Here is a 22790-nt window from a genome sequence, read left to right on the forward strand (position 1 = left end):
TGATTTGCTCTACTTCCTAAGACACAATCATTTATATATCACGATACGACATTGTTATTACTATTGGTATTATCACAGGTTGGTATGATAGAGTTAGAGGTTACTTTTGGTACTCAGGTAAAAGAAAAAGAGAGTTTCCACTCCTACTATATAAATCCAGACTGATGCAGTGATGCTATCTTAAAATAAATGTGTGATTAGATTTGTGGTGTCAGTTTACCCGACAGAACAAACAGAGCACAGAGAGCTGTTTTAACTGGTTCCTGATCAAAGACGGTTCTTTTAGCTTTGTTTTAACAGTCAAAAGCTAATCAGTGGAGTAACGTAACGTATCCATTGCTGTGTTTCATGGATACAACTGCCCGTGAAGGAACCCATATGGAAAAGAAATAGTAAAAACTTATATGACTTATATGTCATATAAACTTATATGACTAAATCATATAAGGCTTACATGATTTACTCATGAAAGTGGCCACTTTCACATTACTTTCATATATTGTTTTAGTAAGTATCCAAAACATACAAGTTTCATTATATAATTTTTCAAGGGATCTTATATCTGTTTTTACTCTTGTATGCTTTTCATACAAGTTTCACACAAGACAGATACACAAACCTTATAAGATTTATATATATCTTTTCCATATGGGAACATAGTATTTCAAACATATAAAGCTTTGATTGTTTCATTTGTTACTGTTGTTGTGTTTATGCACTTAATATTGTGCAATAAAAACTATTTCAGTTCGCTTCAACTTAATGGCAAAATAACTTTCTGCTTATTTTCTGAACAACATTCCCCTAGAAAAACATTCGATTTTTGGTATTCGGTATTTTGTCCGACTATGCGATTGCATTAGACTCCCTAATTGTAATTCTCTCTCACCATGCTCATTAGATCATTTGACAACAACACCATGAATCTTTTACTCACGTCATTAGTCAGGATGTGTTTTCACTCCTATAATAAATCTGTTTCTTTGCCACTGCAGTTCCCTCTTTCTCACTCTTGCTCTCTTGCTATATCAGAAGTTCTTTATTACCTGGAAACAAGAGCAGATTTATGCCTTTGTCTGGGACAGAGGTAGGTATGGTTTACAGGGTGAGTGGTGAGGGATGAGTTGTGTGCAGGATTAGTTTTCAGGCCAGAGGAGAGGGTTATCTGCCAGTCTCTTACCTTGTGCTGTAGTGGATGCAGGCTGAGATATTAGGGAAGGACTGCTTCATTAACTCTCAGAGACCACAGCCATGTGGTCTCGCTGTGGCTAACTGTGTTGCTCACCTTGGAAGACTGCTACTCTTGCTCTTTTTTTCCCTCTTGCTCTCAGTTGTGTCTGGCCCTTTCTGGTCCCCCTTTAAGGCCAGGATTTGCATTAATAACAGGGGGCGCTAGGCGAGATGTATTGGATAGATGTGTAAATTTCACTTACATAAAGATGGATGGCTTAATCTACCAACAGGAAGCAGAGGTGTGGACTCGAGTCACATGACTTGGACTCGAGTCAGACTCGAGTCATTAATTTTATGACTTTAGACTTGACTTGAAAAAATGTTCTAAGACTTGTGACTTGACTTGGACTTTTACACCAATGACTTGGGACTTGAATTGGACTTGAACCGGTTTACTTGAAAAGACTTGATATTTTACCCCAAATATAAAATTTAACATGCATATTATATGGAGATTGAAAATGTGACGTCATTCACGGGTAGAACCGCAAAGGATTCTGGGAACTCGTGGCAAGCGGTACTAGCGCACGCAGGCTTTCAATTAAAATCAGTCACACAGCGATAAAAAGAAACACAAAAATGTCAAGAAGCTGTTGTATTATTAACTGCAATAGCCGGTCGCATGACAGCCACGGGAAGCCGACGGGTAAAGAGATCGGTTGTTATCGGATTACGTCGTTGAAGAGAAATTGTTCGAGCCATGTTTCCGAAGTAACAAAGAGGCGACTGGATTGCAGCCATTCAAAGATCAAATATAACGTCCTAGAACACTCCAGCTCACAGGTTAGTCTGCTCCAAGCATTTACACAAAGGTCAGTCTGCTGTTGTAGTTAACATAATTGGTGATATAGGTTACAAGCAAGTCTGGCGCTGAACAGAAATTGTCGCGCTATGCTCCTTTATTTATTGTGCATAAATAGTAAATTGTCCTGACACAATATTGCGTTTCGCTTCTGTTATTATGGTACACTGACAAAAACACATACTTTTATTCACAGGATAAAACAGGTTTTTTGTATCACCAATTGTCCAGTACGATTACAGCATACAGTATTATTGTCACTGCTACATTTCTGTGATGCTACCAGAAATTATTTCCACTACTAATTAATTACCGTTGAGCTCAAAGGTTATATTAATAAACGGTTAACGAATGTGTATTTATGACGACGATTTGTGAGACTGGTAAACTTATGATACGTACGATGGTCTTTCGTTCTACACGGTGCATTTCAAGGTCCTGCACCCATCCGTCGGTAAACTGTACCTGGGCTTGTTGCAGTGACCGGAAGTTACTAAACTTCATGAGTGTATGCACTCACTCCAAGAACCGTATAATTATAAATATGCATATAAATATGCTAAGATGAGATAGCTGACTTCATCTAACTAGCAAATGTTTTCCAGGCTACGTTGGTGATACAGTTTTTTTTAATGTGTATGATATTTTTGTCATGCGATTTTAAAGCTGGTCCTACAACCGCATCCAAGAATAACATGCAGCGTATCTCAGAACTGTCGGTGAAAATTATTCTTGGAGCTAAGTTTAATTGAGCTGCATTTTAAAGAGGTGCAATTTCACAATTTGTGTATATTTTCTAAGTTCACTATTTTGTCATGTGTTGAGAAAAACACAGATTTTAAAATTACATGGTCTAATATTTACATTTAGCATATAACTGCAACATTATTTTTTCGTTTGTTTTTTTTAAAGACTCGAAAGGACTTGAAATTCAAAGTTTCAGACTTGTGACTCGACTCGGACTTTTACACCAGTGACTTGAGACTCGACTCTGACTTGCCTGACATTACTTGAGACTTGACTTGAGGATAAAGACTTGAGACTTACTTGAGACTTCCAAAACAATGACTTGGTCCCACCTCTGACAGGAAGACATTTATAAGTAATAACTCGGGCAACTTTCCACATGACATTGTGGTTTTAAATAACACGATGACGTTTGGATGTGTGTATTACAGAGTAAAGGCAAGTGAGACGGTCCATTTAGACTCCTCTAATGCGCTTTAAATCCAGACTGTAGCACCCAAGACTAAAGCATGAAAAGAAAGCTATTTGTATCTTACAAAAATAACAATGTCTCAGTGTTTTTATTGTTTTAACAGAGGTAGGTTAATGTTTTCACCTTGCAGACTTTAATATTTTCCCGTGGCTGTGTGATTGCATTTTGATGATCTCCTGTGTCGTGTGCCTGGCGATACGCTTTGCTTGTTTCAGCGGGTCGTGCTGTATTTCAGAGAGAGCAAAGGGTGAAATGCAGCGTTCGTTTCTGCCTCAAACGCATTGCTTCACCGATCTGCTTTCAAGATCTAAGCATTTTGAGTGTAGGAGTTTTTGCATCCCATTTTTCTCCTGGTACGGAAATGCAGACAGACACACACACCCAGGACTATCACAGTAAGTGATTGGATGTTAACCAGTCTGGAATAAAACAGATGGAAGGGCTGCGCTACAGCACCAAACACAGGAAATGGATTTATTCAGCCCCCCCTCCTCCTTTTTCCCATAATCCTTTACTGTCTTCTGGCCTCCCACCATTACACACTGACATACAATGATACACTGATCATCCACAACATTAAAAGCGCTGACAGGTAAAGGGGATAACATTAATCATCTCATTACAATGCAACATTTGCTGTGAAACCTTTAGTCCCGTCATTAAGGTGACACACACCACCCACGTAAATATTTTTGCTGACACCAGCAGAGGTCCCGTGTCTGTGCCCTGCTGGGTCGGAGCTGTTTTGGCGACATGAGCTGGATCTACACAATATCAAGCAAACGTTTTAGTAGTGTAGCTGATCTTTGTGCATTTAACCATTTCACCACTGTATCAAATGTACATTCATTATACTTTTTTTTACAGATTTCCCCACTATGAAGACATTGTTACTGAAAGAGATTTGAAAGGGATTTGAAATAATCCTTTAATTCATGGGCCAACATCGCTGTTTATGTAAGAATAATGTTTAATTAGCGCCATAACGATGTTTTCTGTCCCGCCTTTTCAATTTGAAACTGGGTGTAATGTAAATTAGGAAAAATACATTACAAGAAATTACTCAGACTCTACATCACAGGAAGCCAGGCGATGATCAGTGAGCAGCAGTATGACTTCATGCCCAAAAAGAGCACTGCAGATGTGATGTTTGCTTTGAGAGTGTTGATGGAGAAGTATAGAGGAGGTCAGAACGAGTTGCACTGTGTCTTTGTAGCAGGTTGAAGAGAGCCTGGAGAGGTGCAGGTATGCTCTGGAGAGTAGAGGACTGAAAGTCAGCATGTCAGTCAGTATGTATGTGGGCAAATCAGAGGGAGACAAGTGGAAAGGAAAACATGCAAGAAGAAGAAGGTAGATGAGTTTAAGTACCTGGGGTCAACCATCCAAAGCGATGGAAAGTGCACAAGAGAGGTGAAGAAGAGAGTGCAAGCAAGGTGGAGTGGGTGGAGATGAGCGTCAGGGGTGATTTGTGACTGAAGGACAGCAGCAAGAGTGAAACGGAAGGCTTTCAAGAGGGTAGTCAGACCTGCTATGATGTATGGTTTGGATGCAGTGGAACTGACCAAGAGATAGAAGACAGAGCTAAAGTTGTTAACGTTTTATTCGGGAGTGAGCAGAATGGACAGGATTAGAAAAGACGAGCTGAGTGGTTTGGAGACAAAGTTAGAGAGGCAGGCCTGAGATGGTTGGTTTGGAGATGTGCGGAGCAGGAATAGTGGATATTTTGTACAATGGATGTTGAAGAGCTGCCAGGCAGGAGGAAAAGAGGAAAACCTCAGAGAAAGTTCATGGATGTAGTGAAGGAGGACATGGAGGAAAATGAGCTGCTGTGAAAAGAAGAATACATCTTAGTCGTTGCTTATAGACAGCAGCATTTATGAGTTCTTTTAGTTCAATAAAATGCGAGAGAGAAGCACCAAAAACACAGCCATGTTTCTTTTTCTTTCTGGCTGTGAAGCCCACTTTGCTCACTAAAAACAAAAAGAAAAAAATGTTAATACTTCTTACCTCAGTCCACCAGAAATAACACCTATATCCTTAACCCAAAATGCATTTGGCATAGTTATGGCTGACTCTGTGGGTCAAACATTTAGGATTTATAAAACAATTCATCTGTTTTACAGAGTAATTTAGCAAGAGAGCACATTTTAGGCTTATTAAGGCCCTCCAAGTTGAAATAGGCTTCCTTTTAATGGAAATATCAAATCTGAGGATGGCTGAAATGTGCAACTGAAATTCTTGAGTGTAATTCAGTTGGTGCAGCTGTTGCAGTGCTTAATCAATGTACCTCGCCTTTCCCCCTCTGCTTTCTGCATATCAGCGCAACTTCCACAGAACTAATTGTGGAGATACTTAATGGAGATGTCTGGCTGCAGCAGCAGACTGCTGACCATAAGAGCGTGAGCTTTTATGTTAAAAGCTGCTGCTCCTTTCCACACCATCACAGAGAAGTAAAGAAAAGGTTGCACTGCTTTTGTGTACATGCTGGCAATTACTGCGTGCATGCGCCTGTTTGAGCTTGTTTATTTATCTGTGCCTACAATCCTGTCTTCAGATAACTTATTCACCCCTCCAGCTACTTGTTCCTTTTGCACAGTGACAGCCTTACACATCAGTGCTGTTGCCTTCTTTATTGTTGTTGCCACTCGCATTAATAATTCGCTTTTTTGTTAACCGGCTGATGTAAAGTGGGCTAATCCCTTTATGAGGGGAGAGAGTGAGGCTGAATTTGTCAGCGAGTGTCTGTTAATGAATCGAGCTTGTATCATCGGTATGCACAATGTGTTTTTGTGTAATGTGCAGGCGGGTGTGTGCGTTTTGTCTGGGAGGGGAGCAGGGCTAATTTCCACCCTGCTAGGGTCCTGGAGGACTAAGCTGCTTTTGACCTGATAAGCTCATTAGAATTCCACACTAATTACAACAGGCCCTGTTTGGCTGTCACCAGATGAGAACAACAGGTCCCGACCATATCAGCCTACCTTAGAGTGAGAATAAAGTAGGGGAATAGAGGAAAGTGAGTACAGAGGCTTGTGAAGAGGAAGAGGAAGAAATGAGAAGAGGTGCTAGAAAGACTAAGAGAAAGGGAAATTAATCGTTCAGTGGTCCAGGTAAAACCGATTAAGAAAATTTGTCAAGACTAGTACAAAGACCAGTAAGCATTCTTAGCAGAGAATCATATAACCTTGATGCAAACAAAGGAAGACAGCGGCAGGAGGAAGAGGGAGAGACAGGTGGGAAAGAACAAGAGAGAAAGATTGTAAATTAGCCGGGCCGCCGCAGAGCGTTTTCTCCGACTTGTCGAGGCTAAACTGAGGGCAGCAGGGAGTGGGGCCCGATATGTCAGAATCTCCCTGGCAACCAATCCTTCAGCCGCCCCCACCCCTGCATGCACAAACACAAACACACACACACACTCTCTGTGCACGCAGCACCCTGTAGAGGCTGGGCTTTGGGTGTTGTTTGCATCCAGGCCCAGATTAAATCTGAAGCAGGGTTTCTTCTCTTGCTGCTTTTTACACATGCTGAAATGCAGACATGGCTTTCTTTTCACACTTTTACACTTTCTATTCCTCCTTCGTCACCTCCCTCCTGCCATTCAGTCTGCCTCGCTCAGCCTTTCATACGCCCCCCCCCCACCACCACCATCACCACCAAAAAATCGTATTTCTCGCGCTGTCTTTCTCTTGTAACTCAGGACTCAGTGCCTGCAGTCAAAAGGATCACTTGTCTCTATTCAGTGTGTGTCTCTTGTGTCTGTGTGCGCACTTGCATGTGTTCAGATGTGTGCATTAACGTATCTGTCTGTTTGAGCGTGGGATGTGCTGAGGAGGGGGAGCGGGGTGAAAGCACTCACAGGGGACCGTCAGCCTCGACCTCTATTATTCCTATCCATTTGCTGTTTCCTCTCACACCGCCGCAGAATGTGAAAGGGAATTATTAGAGTATGTCAATTTGTTCTCTGTGTCAATATGAAGCATCCCTCTAATCCCACTGTAGTGCCATAGTCAGTCATTCAGACACTCTGTCTGCTATAGTCCAAAGCCTGTAGAGCCGGAGGCCTCACTCATTAACTTGGCCTTTCTAAGAGACAGGAAGCCATCCCCGAGGCCATCGCCTGTTTATGTGTGAGACATGAGTTAGATTATTTGTATGAATCTGTGTGTGTGCGTCTGTGTGTGTGCTCACGTTCCCTTGTGTGTATGCGAGTGTATTCTTAACTTGTGTGTTTGTAATCGATTTGGCTTACTCTGGGGCAGCATGTTTGCTACCCCTCAGCAGCAGCTGGTGGGTGGGCAGAGCAGAGATGAGTGGGTTAGCCCCTGGCACACATCTGCACCCTGGGAGCAGTAGCTGCTGGCGCCAGCCATCTTTGGCTCCTCTTCTTCCCCAGGTCTTCCAAAGGCTGTGTCCCTCAGGAGATGTGCACGATTGCACATTGGTGTGCGTGCGTGTGTGTAAATGTCTTTTCTGTGTGAACAATCCGTTAAGATATGTGTTTTCCAGCTGTGAGAAAATTGTGCAGCCGTGTACGTGTTAATAGTTGTAGTGGATGTGTCATGAGGTTTGTGTGTTGAGCCACGTGACCAGCAGTGTGTCCCTGGAAGCTGCTGCCGTGTAGCCCGGATGGAGGAGGATGGTGACACTCTTCCCCACTGGGATGATACTTAATTGGACTCATTGTTTGGCTCTTTCTCTTTATTCACTTCCTTCAATCACTGCAACAGTACCTGCATCTGCTGCTCTTCCTTTCTTTATGCTTTTTTTGCACACGTGCTTCCCTTCTGCTCGTACGTTTTCAAATTAAAATGCTTTCTGCCACTGTCTACTTCAGTTCCCCTTCCCCTAGTCTTTCTGTTACTGTCTGACTTTTTCTTCTTCCTGTCTTCCTCTTCCTCCTGTCTCTCGCGCTCATCCCTCCTTCCTAATTTGAGAAACAGTGGTGGGATCGATTGGCGGTCCCAGCCTCTCTTTTCCTCGCCCTGCACAAATTTATTATTCTCTGAAAGACTCACACACTGATGGTCCCCTGGAGGGCCAGGTTGTACAGCTACCAACACACACACGCGTGCACACAGACACACACACACACACACACACTCTTACACATACGCAACCAATTTTAGATGCTGATGCATTATCACATCACTGTAGAGAAACACACACAAACAATGGCATACATGCTCACGATAACATGCACAGTGTTGCCTCATACATTATAGCAAGATGTACTCACACATGCGCATTAATTTAAGCAAACACAGACACCCTCTGACACAGAAACCAGAATAAGCTGGGGGATCCTGGTCTGAGTCAGCATTTCACGTCTGCTGGTAACAGTGTAGCTTTATGCGGATCAGTGATGGCATAGTTTTGTCAGCCTTGTGGAGATGTAGGAGGTTATATAATGACCATGATGAGAGATGTAACCCTAATCTTAAGTGAAAATATTGTATTTCGATAGAAAAGGCGGTCCTTCAGGACATGTTGGTTATAGCAATAAAGAATTTTCAAAGGTGGCGTTCTTACACACAGACAAGCTAAAAGATGTGGGTGATGGCCATAGTACCAAATATTGTAAAGATACGTGTGTGATGAAATTGAGTAAAATCTTCAGTTTGTTCTAATCTGTGGCTCTTCAGTGTCTGAAAGGCAGAAAGAAAAGCATGTGTGCAGGAGAGTTTTTGAACAGCGACGCAACATTCTTAACCACTGGGGTCATTTCCACTGTGAAACAAGAGAGCAGGACTTCTTCACTAATGTACTTTCAGTTAGATGTCCTCTCTAAAGTCTCTCTAACCTGCATAGGTTTACAGTCCTGACACCACGTATGCTGATACATAAACATAACCCACTTTCACCCAATTATGACCTGATTATCAATATGCTAATTAACTTAATAAAGAGCAGGTGTTATGTGAAGTTTATCACTTTTCAGGCAGGGTGTTAGACACTAATAGTCTCTTTCACTGGACATGAATTCAGCCCAAAAGGAGCAGAAATGATATTGATGATATCTGTGTGTGTTGAGGCTCTTGGGTTGTCCCTGACTGGACTTCATGAGGTCAATGAGAAAACGGAATTGCCAACTCATCATACAACTTTGTTGCTTTCATTTTGAAAGCAATGTGAAAATGTGTTGGAACAGCTCTCACCACATCTTGCATTTGCTGTTGATGTGACTGCACTAATGAATGAGCTAAATACCAAACTGCAAGGCAAGGTGGAAGCTTTCACAAGAAGGTTGCAGTTTCTTTCAAGACAAAGTTTAACAAATCCAGATTCAGATCCTCTCTCAGTGGAGATCACGTGTCTGCTGTCCTTCATATTTTAACCTCAGACATTAAACCTGACTCTAATGCGTTTGTTTAAGCCCAAAACAGACCAGATTTCTCTCACTTAGCACATAGAATTAGCACAGATTTTGTAAAAACAGGCACATTTTGTTCATAATTGATTTTAGGAACATTGATTAAACAGTGATAATAAATGCTGGTGTTTTTACTAGGTTCATTTCACATTTCCAGTGCCTAATTGTGGCGTGTGCTCTTACCAGCTTATTGGTGGTCCATTGGGAAAATTAATTGCCCTTCCCGGGTCTAGAGCATTAGCCATACACAGTTTATATAAAAATGTAGATTGGTTTAAATCCGTGTGTTTATTGCTAGCTTGCAGTGTTTTCCATTTAAACGCAGACGTTTGAAATCCTTCAGCCCTAAAAAAATAACAAAAAAACCCCAATAAGAGAAAATAACAAAAGTGAAGAAAAATTAATTAACTCTGCACTCAGTCTGAATACACTTCACAACCTCTGAAGCAGTGACCTTTCAAACTCGTCACTTCACTGCACACCACATCAACCTGGATGAATAAGCTAAAAGCTGGGCTTCAAAAATAATTGAAGAACAATAGTTTTACCCTCCTTTTTTATGAATTCCCCACATCGCCACACAGGTGAACTTGAGTAAAACAAACTCTGTAAGTGTAAAAGATTTTGAGAGAATTTGAGCAGAATTTGAATTGTGGGGTTTACTCTCAGCAGAGGGACAGAAATGCAGTTTGTAAGTCAGTCCTCCCCGTAGACGCTCTGATTTGTTATTTTGTACACTTTGACCCGGGGTGTGAGCAGAGGGTTGTGTTTTGACGAGATGGTTATTAAGAATGCGCTTCTGATCTACGGGAGGCTGATGGCCTTCATCAGTTCCCTCTCTGAATCTGAGTGCTGTCGTCCTCTTCTCCCGCCCGTTTACGACTCATCTTTGACTCAGGCTGCAACTTCCAATTTCCACAGAGCTACAAATCACCCACACTAACTTCGGGATGCTGACTTGTCCACGTTCAAAGAAGGTTTGATGGTGTAAGCTAGGCTAATAGGCTGGAAGTAAGAGATGCAGGGAGAGTGCAGGTGGGTTTTTCAGATAATGAGGAACTTGTTTTCAAAGGTTTGGATGATGATACCACAAGCTAAAGCCAGATGGGCAGTAGGAGGGGGTTATATGACTTTCATCTACTTGAAGGCGAAAGCAGATCATTCTTTTTTTCATATTATGGCACAGTGTCTGCTCTATACTTTTATCCATCTATAGTGGAAAGCAAAGCTCAAATCATCCAAGGCCCTGAATGAGATCTGATCTAAAATTGCTGCTTTATGGCATACTCGACATGTTTCATTTCATTAGCCGTTTAAATTGCTCTAGCTGAGTAATTTACCTTGCATTTACCGCTGACCATCTTGACTTCGCTTTAAATACGACTCCCGATAGCTGCCTTTCATCAGCTTAAGTCTCCCTTAGATGTCATCTTCTCAGATGTTCAGTCTGATTGAGAAACAGAGAGAAAATTGAGATTACAGGGGAAAGTGTCACCTGCGTTGTGTTTGAGCTCACCGTGCGGTAATATCTCCCCTGCCTGATAATTTAAGGAAACTAGTTTGAATAAAACCCTGGCCACGTGAGTTCAACTAGCCCAGCGCGCTGCATGCAGAGCAGAGAGGCAGGATTAGTAGCTACAGTGGGTGAATGTATCAAAGCCTGTGTTTTTCAGAAAGCCCTGCAGTTATTGCTTACTGTTAGGCCTATAAAGTGGTTTGTAGTGTATAAAATAATCATAAACATTATAATCTCATTCTTGCACAAACATCTTATCATAAAACAACAGCGGGCATAAAACTTCATTAAAGGACAGAACATAAAAGCAACATAAAAGGAGTCCAATAAAATAATGATTAGGAGAATTTTAAACTCATGCATAAACTCATGCATAAAAAATTGGATTTTCGAAGATTACGCTTATTTTTGCCAAATTGCACCAGCTGAAATGCTTGGTTGCACATGACAAAGACAGATATACACATATGTGTGTGTAAAATATCTCTGTCCATCTAGTTTTTTCCGATATTAGTTCTCAGACCGTGAGGATGTGCCTTTGTTTTTTCAAAGCTGCCTTTGAAAAGTGGCATAAGAAGGACTGATGAGTCTGATAACAGCACACACACACACCTTGCAACGCACTTCCACATGCACTCTGCACGACACAAGCCCGTATCACACAGTGCCCAAGGATGGCAGACTTTCACTTTTAAAAGACTGTTATGGAAAGACCCATTACAGTGCAGAAGGTTTCAACCTCAATTATATGGAGAATATATAGTAGTCAGGTCGCTAATGAAAATGGAGGAGAGTGTCTACTCTTGCAAACAGCTTTCTGTGAAAGATGGGGAAGTAATCTATTCTCTTTACGAGGAGCAGTACTCCCCCCCCCCCCCCTCTGATTGCCACAGCTTTAATGAAGAGCTTACATACCTGAGGGGAATGATTCAGGAGCAAAGCATCAGGCAACTTATTGGATGTGGCTCTAAAATGGAAGTCAAGAAAAGCACAGTTTTACATTATTTGTGTGTGTGCGCATGCGCATGTATGTGTTATTGATGCCTTCTTAGTTTAGGTTGAGTTAGTTTTAAGAAGCAAAAGAAACGTAAATGTAGTGTTTATACTGAATATGTAAGCAGGTCAGTGAACACAGGAAGGTGAGAACAGAAACACTTCTCTGACAATGTGAAGGATGCATTCAAACAAGAGTAAGGGTGCGTCCTAGATCCTTTTCCTAGCCACCTTTCTTTGATCTAGATGGATACGTCATCGAGATCAAGGAAAGGTAGTTAGGAGACTCGATTAGGAGTTAGGAAAAGAGAAGAGCGGTGCACTGAGAATTTGAACGACCTTATCTGACGTGTGACCCTGGACATCCATCCAGTGTCGAAACTACAGCGAGCAGAAGATAGCAAACAAAATGTGCATCTTACTTCACCAGCGTCCTCTTACCTTGCTGTTTAATGCAGGTCATGTAAACAAGAACATGCTATGACAAATATCCCGTTATTATAAAGGTTGGAATTTTAAAGAAACAGGAACATTTTGGGACAGATTTGCTAACGTCTGCAGAAGCACAAAACTTATTTTGACATACAAAATCTGCTGAATTTACTAAAGAGGCACAGTGTCAGTTCTGTAACTGAAAGGTATGGAGAGGAGCATTTTTGTGGCACTATGGCATTTGTATTTGTAAGAGTTTCACTTTCGGGGGGTCGCTTGTGAGTCTTTATGGGGTTTTTTTTCTTTTTTTCTTGACCTTTTGCTCTTTTCTCTCCATTTGTTTCACCTGTGTTTCATTCCCACATGTGCCTAATCACCAATCACCCCTCTGTATCTGTTCTCATTTCCCAAATTGCACACCGTGAATTCCTCAAATGAAGCCAAGTTTGATTACCTAAGTGAAACAGCGTATGAATAAAAAGGAGCTGTTTAGAGTTCCCCTCTTGCTACACTTCATTTGTCTGTCTGAGGTAAAAAAAAAAAAAAGGCAAACCCATTCACACACACACTTCTGCAAAGGATGCACCTGTGCGTCCTCAATTATAGCTCTGCCAGCAAGCCTCCTCTGTCCTTCACATGCATTTCAGAAAGAGATCTCCTTCAGCATGGCAAACTAAGATTGATTTCCTGGTCGCAGGCAGGAGGCCTGAGGACAGAGGAGACAAAGAGGGTCAAATTAGTGAAATTGAAAAGCCCGCTATCCCGTCTTTCCCTTTGTCTTTGTCATTTCGGTCTGTTTATCCTCGTCATTCTCCTCTTTTTAGATTCATGTTTTGTTTCATTTTGGGGCTTTGTGTTTCTTGCTTCTTTTAATTGGCCAGTAAAGGCTCATTTTTCATACAGTCTGCCTCCAAGCCGTGCATTTGTGTCCTCTCTCTAGCACCACAACCCCTGACAGCATTTTAGACCTGTGCCATTATGATAGGGATGACTAGGTCTGGCTGAGTGAGCTTGTTGGTGGGACCGCTTTTACTATGGTCCTCATTTAGACATGCAGATGTCACATGCAGATGCCCCATTAAGACATCAGATTAATGTCTAAAAGCAGCCTTGCTGTATATTCACACAACGCTGATACTGACACTTTGAGCACACATGACGTAACATCTTCTCATCCTGTGTCTGGAAAATCACTCTGACCAATGAAAGTCAGAGTGATTAAAGCTAAATGCAGGGTGTAACCGGGAGAGATTTATTACAGTTACAAGTAGTTGTTTTGGTGTCCTTAACTTTCTGGCTGCAAATCGTCTGGGTAACAAATTTACATTAAAAGCAGCCAGTGAAACTTTTCTTGGCAGCTGGTGGGTTTATTTATTTTATTTTCTGTCATTGTTTACCAGTCCTTGGAGGGTGAACAAACCCTAATCTTGGACACTAAGTAAGAGTTTCTGCAGACAATGTGCAATCAGTGTTGTTTACACTACAGCTGTCCTGCAATCGAATCCAATCAAGAAAGCTATGCCTCTGCATGCCTGCTCTACCTGTGGTTAAAAGAACAGCTTGTCTTGTTAATCATTTGTCATAAATATTGGTCGTGGTAATATCGACTGACGCACTCAAAACCAAAAATAAATAAATAAACAAACATTCTATCCAGACTAACACGAGCTATTACGCAAAACTCCGAATAAAGAGGGAAAGAAAAAAGAAAAAAACTCAAGTCTGAGCTGCAAAAGATCAGGCCTGGGTTAATACACCAAGCCAGAGGGAGATAAAGACAAAGAGGCGGAAAGAGAGAGAAATAAGATTTTATTTAAGAGAACGCGCCGCTGCCTCGCAGACGCAGAGCGCAGCGATGTGAGGCTGACCTCTGGAAGGAAAGCAGCAGCAGGGGTCACAGAGGTTGATCCAATTCTGGGCAGCCAGTGCCAACACTCTGATTAAGAGGTGATGAAGAGGGCAGGCCGACCATCATCTCCACAGGTGGATTCACTTTGGGATGCATGTGGGCCTGGGAGGGGGCGGCACTGAAAGTTCAAGCACTGTAGCCAGAGGGATAATCAGCAAAGGCGCTAAAATTACTTTTGAGCTGTTGTCTGTATTTGCCTTATCCAAATATTGCCAGATAACAAAGGCGCACGTCTGCTCCACTTGTATCGCTCCCAAGCTTAAGCATTGTTTGATTTGCTGTGGTCAGGAGCTTAAGTTAGCTGGTAAATATTAACACCACAAGGAACGTGGCCTTTTTTCATGGTTGCAGGTCAGCTCGTTCTCACTCCCGAGGCGTAATATACCGACGTTTTGTCACGTCCCGTTCCTCAGGAACGCGAAAGGAGACCTTCGGCGTTCTTATGGTACGCGGCTGAAATCCAGTGCAATGACGCTCCCGCGGTAATAGACGTTCCAGCCCTGTATTCCAGCCCTAAACCTAACCTTATCCTTAGCTCTAACGATAACCTTAATCCTGACCTTAACCAGGACTTTAATGACGTTAAATAGCGTGTTTGTAAGCGATTTGAAGAAAAAGAGCGAACATGTGTAGATTCAGTCCAGACGGTTCTCATATTTCCTCATTTTTCCGAGGTCGTCATTTAGGAACGTGGTGGGTAGCCGAAAGCGTAATATGTCGACGATTTGTCACCTAGCGTAAAATGTTACGCTACGTGAGAACGTGTTGCGCAGGTTTAAGAAGTACAGTGTTTAGACAGGTTTGCACCATTTAATGTTAATCTTTATAAATGTTCATCTCACATGAACTATTACAGGCTTGGCCTTCTGTTTAAGGTGCACGTCATGTGATAGGAAAACTATTTTCTCTTGTCATTGTCGTGGGAGAATGGCCCACCCATCAGAGTATCAATAAACATATGTCTGTGTGCATGTGTGTATGTATGTGTGTGTGTTGGTGATTAGGGTGTGAGGGTTAAATGTCAGTGATATGGTGCTGGGGAGTTCCTCTGCTGGGTAAAAACCTGAGCGACTGCTCATCTCTAATTGGACCTATCTTAGTAACCTTTCCGCAGCCGGGGGTTCCCATTCATCACCCTCTGTCTGTCTGTCAGCCAATCAGAGCTGAGGCAGGTCCTCATGCACACTGTACTTCTGAACTAATGTTTTCATCTTTAATATTTTACATTTTATTATGTTTATACCTTTGTATTTATGTTTTTTTGGGGGGTAGGATTTTAAATTTAGGGGATTCCCTTAGCATCCTTCTCACTGACCTCACACTTCAGTACGCGTTATTGTTGCCAGCTTAGTGCCTGTGTTGCAATGCAACACTTGTAATGCAATGACTTTTCTGAGGACTTTAGGGACTTGCTCCCCTGCTTACAGGCCCAATGAGCAGCAGAGCAGCAATGCCCATACATAAGGCCCATTTATCTCACACAGTGAAATGTGTCAAAGACAAAGTAATAGTCTCTCTGTTAGTTTAACTTTCTTTTCTTATAATTTTATTTGATGTTGAATTAGTTGTTTTAGTGTGGACTGTCAGAAACAATAGACTGTTTATAAAAGAAGGACATAGCGACCACAAGGTCAACCATCTGTTAGCCGGGTCCTGTGAAGCGTCGATCTGAGGATTTTGGCTGTTGCTATCTTAAGCTGCATCCACACTGGAAGCGGCCCACTCGTCCCACATTGCTTTGCAGCTGACAGCTGATTGCTTATGGACTTTCCAGGCTCCGGTTGCTTAAGGAACCTTATTATGCAATTACTGCTAGGTCATATGTCAATCAATGTATTCTTCAGTGTCATTGGTAATCACTTCTGTTGCTCACCTGGAAATTGATAAAACTTTATCTTGCACCCTACATATTTCTCATCTCCAGTCCATCTTTTATGTACACTCTATGGAAAAAAGGGACTTTTGTTATCTCTTCCCAAATTCCTGACATTGAAACTGAGCCAAAACATTAAAGCTAGGCTCAGAAACCCTTTGTAAATTAATCCTTCTTATGTGGGAGCTCCTTTCCCATTGTCCTGGAAATGGATAATACTCCCGGTACAGCTTTGGTATGTCACTAAATTTGTTTTGCAAAGACTCCTAATCTATTTTCTCCACCATGTCACTTGTGTGTTACTTTCAGTGACAGTTCCATTGTCAGTCCAAGCAAAAAAAAAAAATACCATTGCTGTTTTGCTTCTGTAGTGTTTTCTGCAGACATCCAACCCATAGCTACCTGTTTACACCAGCACACACATGCCCCCGTGTTCATTCAGCGTGATGCATTTACTGACAGAGATTATTTCGAAGAAATGTGCTAAAAGCTGGTTAAAGGTTGCATTAGAGAGAATATAGACACACATACAAGCTTGCAGCACATCGTCACACATACGGAAAGTTTTGCTACGTTTTTGAATCAGAGGGGGAATTGGTCCTGTGCTGTCGAAAATGCAGAAACGGGTAAGAGACAGACGTGAAACCAGACAGATGCGCAAACAGACAGACTGACAGCAGCAGCACACAAAGACGGAGGGGAGGCCTGCAGAGAGATGTGAGAGAGTGTGTTAATCCACATGGCGTAGCATTTCCTCTGTGGATCAGTGTGCGTTTGAACTTTTCAAGGGTAGGATGGCAAGGAGCGATTGGCCACTCTGTAAATGTCAGTGGATCTGAACAGCCGGAGCCCAGACAGCCTTGTGCCGTCGCCTGCCACTCACACTCTTCTTTATCCATCCTTCTCTTTTTTGTCTCTGTCTGGGAGCTGTTTATTTTCTCCTCTCCTTCCCCATCCTCTGTTATCCCACCCACCCTCTCCCTCTCACTTTCATTATTGTCTTTTACCTTTGCCTTGCCATTGCCTGCAGGAATATAGCAGATCCTGTAATAGACATGGCTGGTTTTTGTTTCTTTGTTTTTCTCTTTTCTCACCCTTTTCTGGATTTCTGCTCAGCCTAACTCCACCTGACTAGTAACCGCTCTGTTTCACATTACTTGGTTTCAGAGACCATATTGTATTCTGGCTTCTTGCCTTTATATTTCCCCTAATTTATTAGCCTACCTTTATTTTTCTCTGCTAGTAATTAGATTTTTTTGTGTGCGTGTCTTGTAGAAGATGCTGTTTTATTACATTCTTCCAAACCATCTTCAATTTCCAAGGGAATTATCAAGGGAGAGTCCCTTCATTTAATTTGTACGGAAATTAATTTGTCAGTGTAAGAAATAGGATACTTGCTAATCTGGTTAGGCCAGCATTTGTCCCACCCCCTCCCACCGCCACTTTAGGCCGCCTCTCTGCCAGTGTTCAGGAGCGAGGAGGCAGAGACAGTAGACAGACACGCCGTTCTTGGAGACGAGGCAGGAATTCAAATAGAAGTGAAGGAAAATACAGATCTTTTGGCGACAAAAGAAACAGTGAAAGGGGAAGTGAGAAAGACACAAGGAAAAGAGGAAGAGTATTAAAATCAAAATGCCAAGAGGCGGGGTCATAAAACGACTGCCTTTATTGAGCGGGGCACAGTGGGCCAGTTGCTGCCTGCGGGCCTTTTCTACTCTTGTACTGCACTGCAACTCCACAAGTCGTACTCATACTTCAGTTCGGTCCAATGAAGCTTCCCTGTTAGGACATTTTGAGTAAAAATGTAACAGTGGGAGGGTAAGGCGATAAATTAAAGAAATGGAATTTTTGATTTCTATTTGTGAAAATGATGTTTAGGTCTTTAGCTGCCAAAGCAGAGGCAGGGTGGGGTGGACTGGCAGGTGACGTTCTTTGGCGTTAGTCTGGCAGACTGGGCCTGTGATGTGACGGCTGGCACAAAAGAAGGATCTAGAGTACAAGGAGAAAGAGCCAAGGATAATTCAAACTTAACAAACAAGTAAAACTCTAGGAATTAGCCTAAGCGTTACACCCTAGCAGCAGAATAGTCTGGCAAGAGTGAATGGAAGGACCAGGGATATATGTGCACTGCAACTTGCCGCGCCCAGGCAGACACACAGACAGAGGTGAGGGAAACAAAACTGCCGACCAGCAGTGAAGGCACGGGGAACATGGTATTATATTTAACTGAGACCGAGGACATGTTGGAGAGATTACATCTCTCAGCTGGCCCGGGAACACTTCAGGATTAGCTGGAAGAGGTGGCTGGAGAGACCGAGGTCTGGACGCCCTTACTTCGGCTGTTCTCCTCTCTACTTGAATAAGGAGAAGAAAATGAATGGATAGAGATATCCAAGTTGTATCGGTCTTAAACTTAATGAGTGAAATGTTCCAGCGTCAGTGTCCACATACTTTTGGCCAAATAGCAAGTATTGTTAAAAATGTATGAACATAGAAGTGCTCGCTAATCCAAGAAATATGGAAATTTATGTGCATTGCAGTATCTATCAAAAACTGGAGAAAGAATGAGAGAGAGAGAGAGAGAGAGAGAGAGAGAGAGAGAGAGAGAGAGAGAGAGAGAGAGAGAGAGAGAGAGAGAGAGAGAGAGAGAGAGAGAGAGAGAGAGAGAGAGAGAGTGAGTGTGTGTGTGTCTCAGCTCGGTCCCATCCCCCCTGGCCATCTCTCTCTACACTCAGGCAGTCTCTCTGGCTGTTGTGTGTTTGTCTGAGATATGGACTTGGATGCACCGAGCGACCGCCCACTCCACGCATTCCTCTGTAGTCCATCCGCTTCCCTTGGACGTTGAACAAATTGATTTGGGCGTTGATTATTCAAGGGGCACGTTTCATAACTTTTGACTGGCTTTTCTCCACCTCCCACTCCTGTGTTTTTCTCGCCGTGCATCTGGCTCTTTCTATCTCACGCCCATGTCCAGCTGCGGCGCTGCAGGATACCGCAGAAGGAGGCCCGTGGGTCATGTAGTAACTTCAGATTGCAGTTTGAAGGAAGTTCATACAGGGAGGTTTTGACTTTGTTCACTTTGGTCGCAGTTTGTTAACAACATATCACCTTGATTTGTGCAACTGCACATGAATGTGTTAACTTTTCTCAGTGTTTAATTATTTTATAACACTCCTGGTGATTAAAAGGAATCACTGTACCCGCGGCTGCATAAAAATCTATATGTGTACACTAATAATGAATATTCAAGAAAGATCGGACACCAACTAATAAACCATTCATCACAGGAACATGAGCTGAGGCAGAGCTGCAGACACACTCCTGCTTGTTATTAATATAAATGATCACCAAAAATGACTAATCGACTCAACTCTGTCCCTCTCTCTTGAGCCAGGAAGTCAAATGAGTTTCTCTGAACATGTAGCATAATTAAAAAAAAGAAAAGAAAGAAAATCCCAATTATGATCAAATTTACAAGGGATTATTTTCCCGTCGTCTTCAGTTCTAGGCGAAGCTTTTAAAAAGCTGCAACAGCTGTAAGTAGACCAGGAATTTAGTAATTACTTCCATAATTGATCATTTTCTTAATTAAGCAATCAACTTTTCAGTTCAGTGTAAAAAGGCAGTGTCCTGAAATTGTTGTTTTTGTCTGCCAAACAGCCTCTAAGACCTCTAGATAATTAATTTAAAAAAAAAAAGCCGGGATCAGAAAATGTGTCTTTTTTTTGGAAACAGAAAAAAAAGGCTAATCAGTTATCAAAATAGTTGCTGATTAATTTCCTGTTGATAAACTAATTTCATCTCTACTTAAAAGAACCGCCTGCGTAGAGAGAAAACCGACTTCTTTGACACGAAATATCACACGCAGCTAATTAGCTAATCGTTCAGCTTTATGCTGCTTGCATAAAGTTGGGTCCATCCATTAATAAAGAGTAAAGCTGGCATTAGAGCTAACCAAAAAAATAAAATAAAACTATCAGTTATTTCTTTAGCCACTGCTACCCTCATCAAACACCTTACACAGATCAGCAGTGGGAGAAGACAGTGAGCGAAGAGTGACACACAGAAATGAGCCACAGAGTAAATGAGAGCGTTATAAAGAGAAAATGAGGCACTAGTGATTAATTAACTCCTCTCGCTTCCTCGTCCTGTAAGGCCAGGATAATTTTGTGACTTTATACGACTGCCGCAGTGCTGTGCGCTCCGGCTCGGTCTCGTACACCATGAAACATAGATCAAGAGGAAAGTTTGAGCGCGGAGAGACTGTATTATATGAGCCTCTGCTTGATTGCTCTGCAACCAGAGAAGAGTGAGGGGGAGGAATAGCTTTGGCGAACTCGCTAATACATCTGATGTATTTCTTCCTCTTGAATGTAATGCACTCGCACACCTTATGCAATACAGAAGTACTTGAAGATATAAACAGTCCACTCTGATGTACGAATCTATCCAGAATTTTGCAGCTACTGCTTCCTGTTGAGCCCTTTGGCTCTGTGTGTGTGTGTGTGTCTGTGTGTGTGTTTGCAGTGTTTGTGTATGTGCATGACGCGCCATGTGCATACGTCTTTTTATTGTCCTCCAGCACACTGCTGTAATCAGGTAAGCCTACCGGCAGTGTTATCTCTGTCAGGTACTGTTAACCACTAGCTAACTCCTCCACAGAGCTCCTTCTGTGTTTCATCCCTTTTCTAGCTTTTCTTTCCTTTTTTCCCCTCTTCAGCAGCCTCCAGGCTCTCTAATCTGCCTCCCCGATGGCTTCCCTTCCTCTCCTACCTCATCTGGTTCCCCTCTGGCACACTTCATCTCAGCGTCACCAGAACTATACATAAGCCTTTTTCTGTCTTCCTTTGGCTTCCTGGGTAGAAAAAGATCCGTGCTGTGTCATCTGGGATGTTGATATGCGTCAGTGGATTTGAGTGCACCCTGTGATTATGCTGTATAAAAAGGATCCTTTGCACAGTGGACTCACACAGTACATGTGTCACCTGTTTGCACCAGACCACATCAAGTTAATATAGTGTAGACTACATTGCTACTGTGACTCAGCATAAGCATTTTTGCTAATCCCATGCTGCCTGTTTTTTATTTTTTGTTTTTGTTTTTTGTTTTTTTCAGCAAGCAAGATTAAGTTTGAACGAGAGAGAGAAGCTTTAGCAAATCCCATTCATAACCATCAACAGAGAAAGTCGTACTATGATTCAGGTAACTCCATTGAATGTGTTCCAGAAGGCATTACCACCACAAACACAGTCCAGAGGTCCAGTTATGTGACTAGCATAACGGGACCTAGCAGGTGAAATTGCCTGTAGATCAAACCCTTTCTTGTACCAAGAAGTTTGTTTCATGGTTGAAGCTGGGGGGTTTGTGGGGATCGACTTGCCTGTGGAGTCAGCCTCAAGTGGCCAAGAGAGCAAATGTCTTAGGCGCTTCAATATGCAGCCCTGAAGACTGTCACTTGGTTAAAACAGGTTCCACATACACAAACACATTCATTTTCATAGCTAACAGAGGCTGCTGATGAAGCTAAAACAACTTTGAAACATATGTAGAGAAAACCCGAGTTGTCCCTAAACACAACACTGGCACACAGGGAGGGCCTGTGAAAAAGGAGAGGCAAAGTTCAGAGTGGGTCAGCATACAGGAGCTGTATGGTTAAAAAAAAAAAGGGGGGGGGGGGGGGGGGATTGTAGAAATTTTATTTGTGATCCAGAGGGCAAGTTTCTTAAGAGGGTTGATCAGGTGACTGGGCACTGGAGGAAACACAGGAGACAGGAGTTACTAAACATTGATGAATAAGCACAGGAACCAACTCAGAAATCTAATTTACTACCACAGTGATGAGGACAGTCTGGTGCAGAGCCCGTCACAGGCAGCTTTAAACAAACAGCCTTCACTGAGCAGATTGCTTGCAGGTGTGTGACAGCAAACCTGCTCTATCCGAGGGCGGAAACCAGGCGGGATCAAACCACCTGCAACCAAACACAGAGAAATACGAAAACAGTCTTCCCCAAACCTGAACCACACACATTCATCACTATGATACATTTGTGGTCAGAAGTACATAAATACACTCATCATGGGAGTGAATGTCATGGTAATTTGGGGCTTTTTCCAGGCTGGAATAATTGTACAACATTCATCTTTGATGACAAACCACTAATCCACACAGGTTCAAAAATATATATACACTCACCTAAATCTTAGCCATGGCCTATTAACTTATCCTAGTGGTTATGCTTGACTACAAGTGTTAGTTTCACTTTGCAACATAAAATATATTTTTGACAGCACTCATTGGATTGACCAATACTCGGAACAAAGGGAAAGTTCAAGGAACTCAGTGAAAATCTAAGGAGGAGAACTATACATTCCAAGATCATGAGTTCAAATATTGTACACAAGGAGAGGAAATTTTGGTTAGGATGTTCAGGAGAAATCAAGGAACT

The 22790-nt window shown here is 42.3% G+C and overlaps 1 protein-coding gene across 3 annotated transcripts in view; it reads left to right on the top strand.

Annotated features, from left to right (window-relative positions):
• Window positions 1–22790, top strand: part of pacrg (PARK2 co-regulated) — a 156466-nt gene that overhangs the window by 116565 nt on the left and 17111 nt on the right. For 2 of the 3 annotated variants that reach the window (XM_085257133.1, XM_085257132.1), the window contains exon 5: window positions 21460–21546. The exons of the other annotated variant lie outside the window; for it this stretch is intronic. In XM_085257133.1, coding sequence (XP_085113259.1) covers window positions 21460–21546 — 87 coding nt within the window. The remainder of the gene's footprint in view (window positions 1–21459; window positions 21547–22790) is intronic. 3 annotated transcript variants of the gene reach the window in all.

The sequence above is a fragment of the Mchenga conophoros genome, linkage group LG19 (assembly GCF_057382185.1).
Source record: "Mchenga conophoros isolate Kocher_MC1m ecotype Shallow Benthic linkage group LG19, M_conophoros_male_GT1.1, whole genome shotgun sequence".
In the NCBI taxonomy this organism is placed as follows: Eukaryota; Metazoa; Chordata; class Actinopteri; order Cichliformes; family Cichlidae; genus Mchenga; species Mchenga conophoros.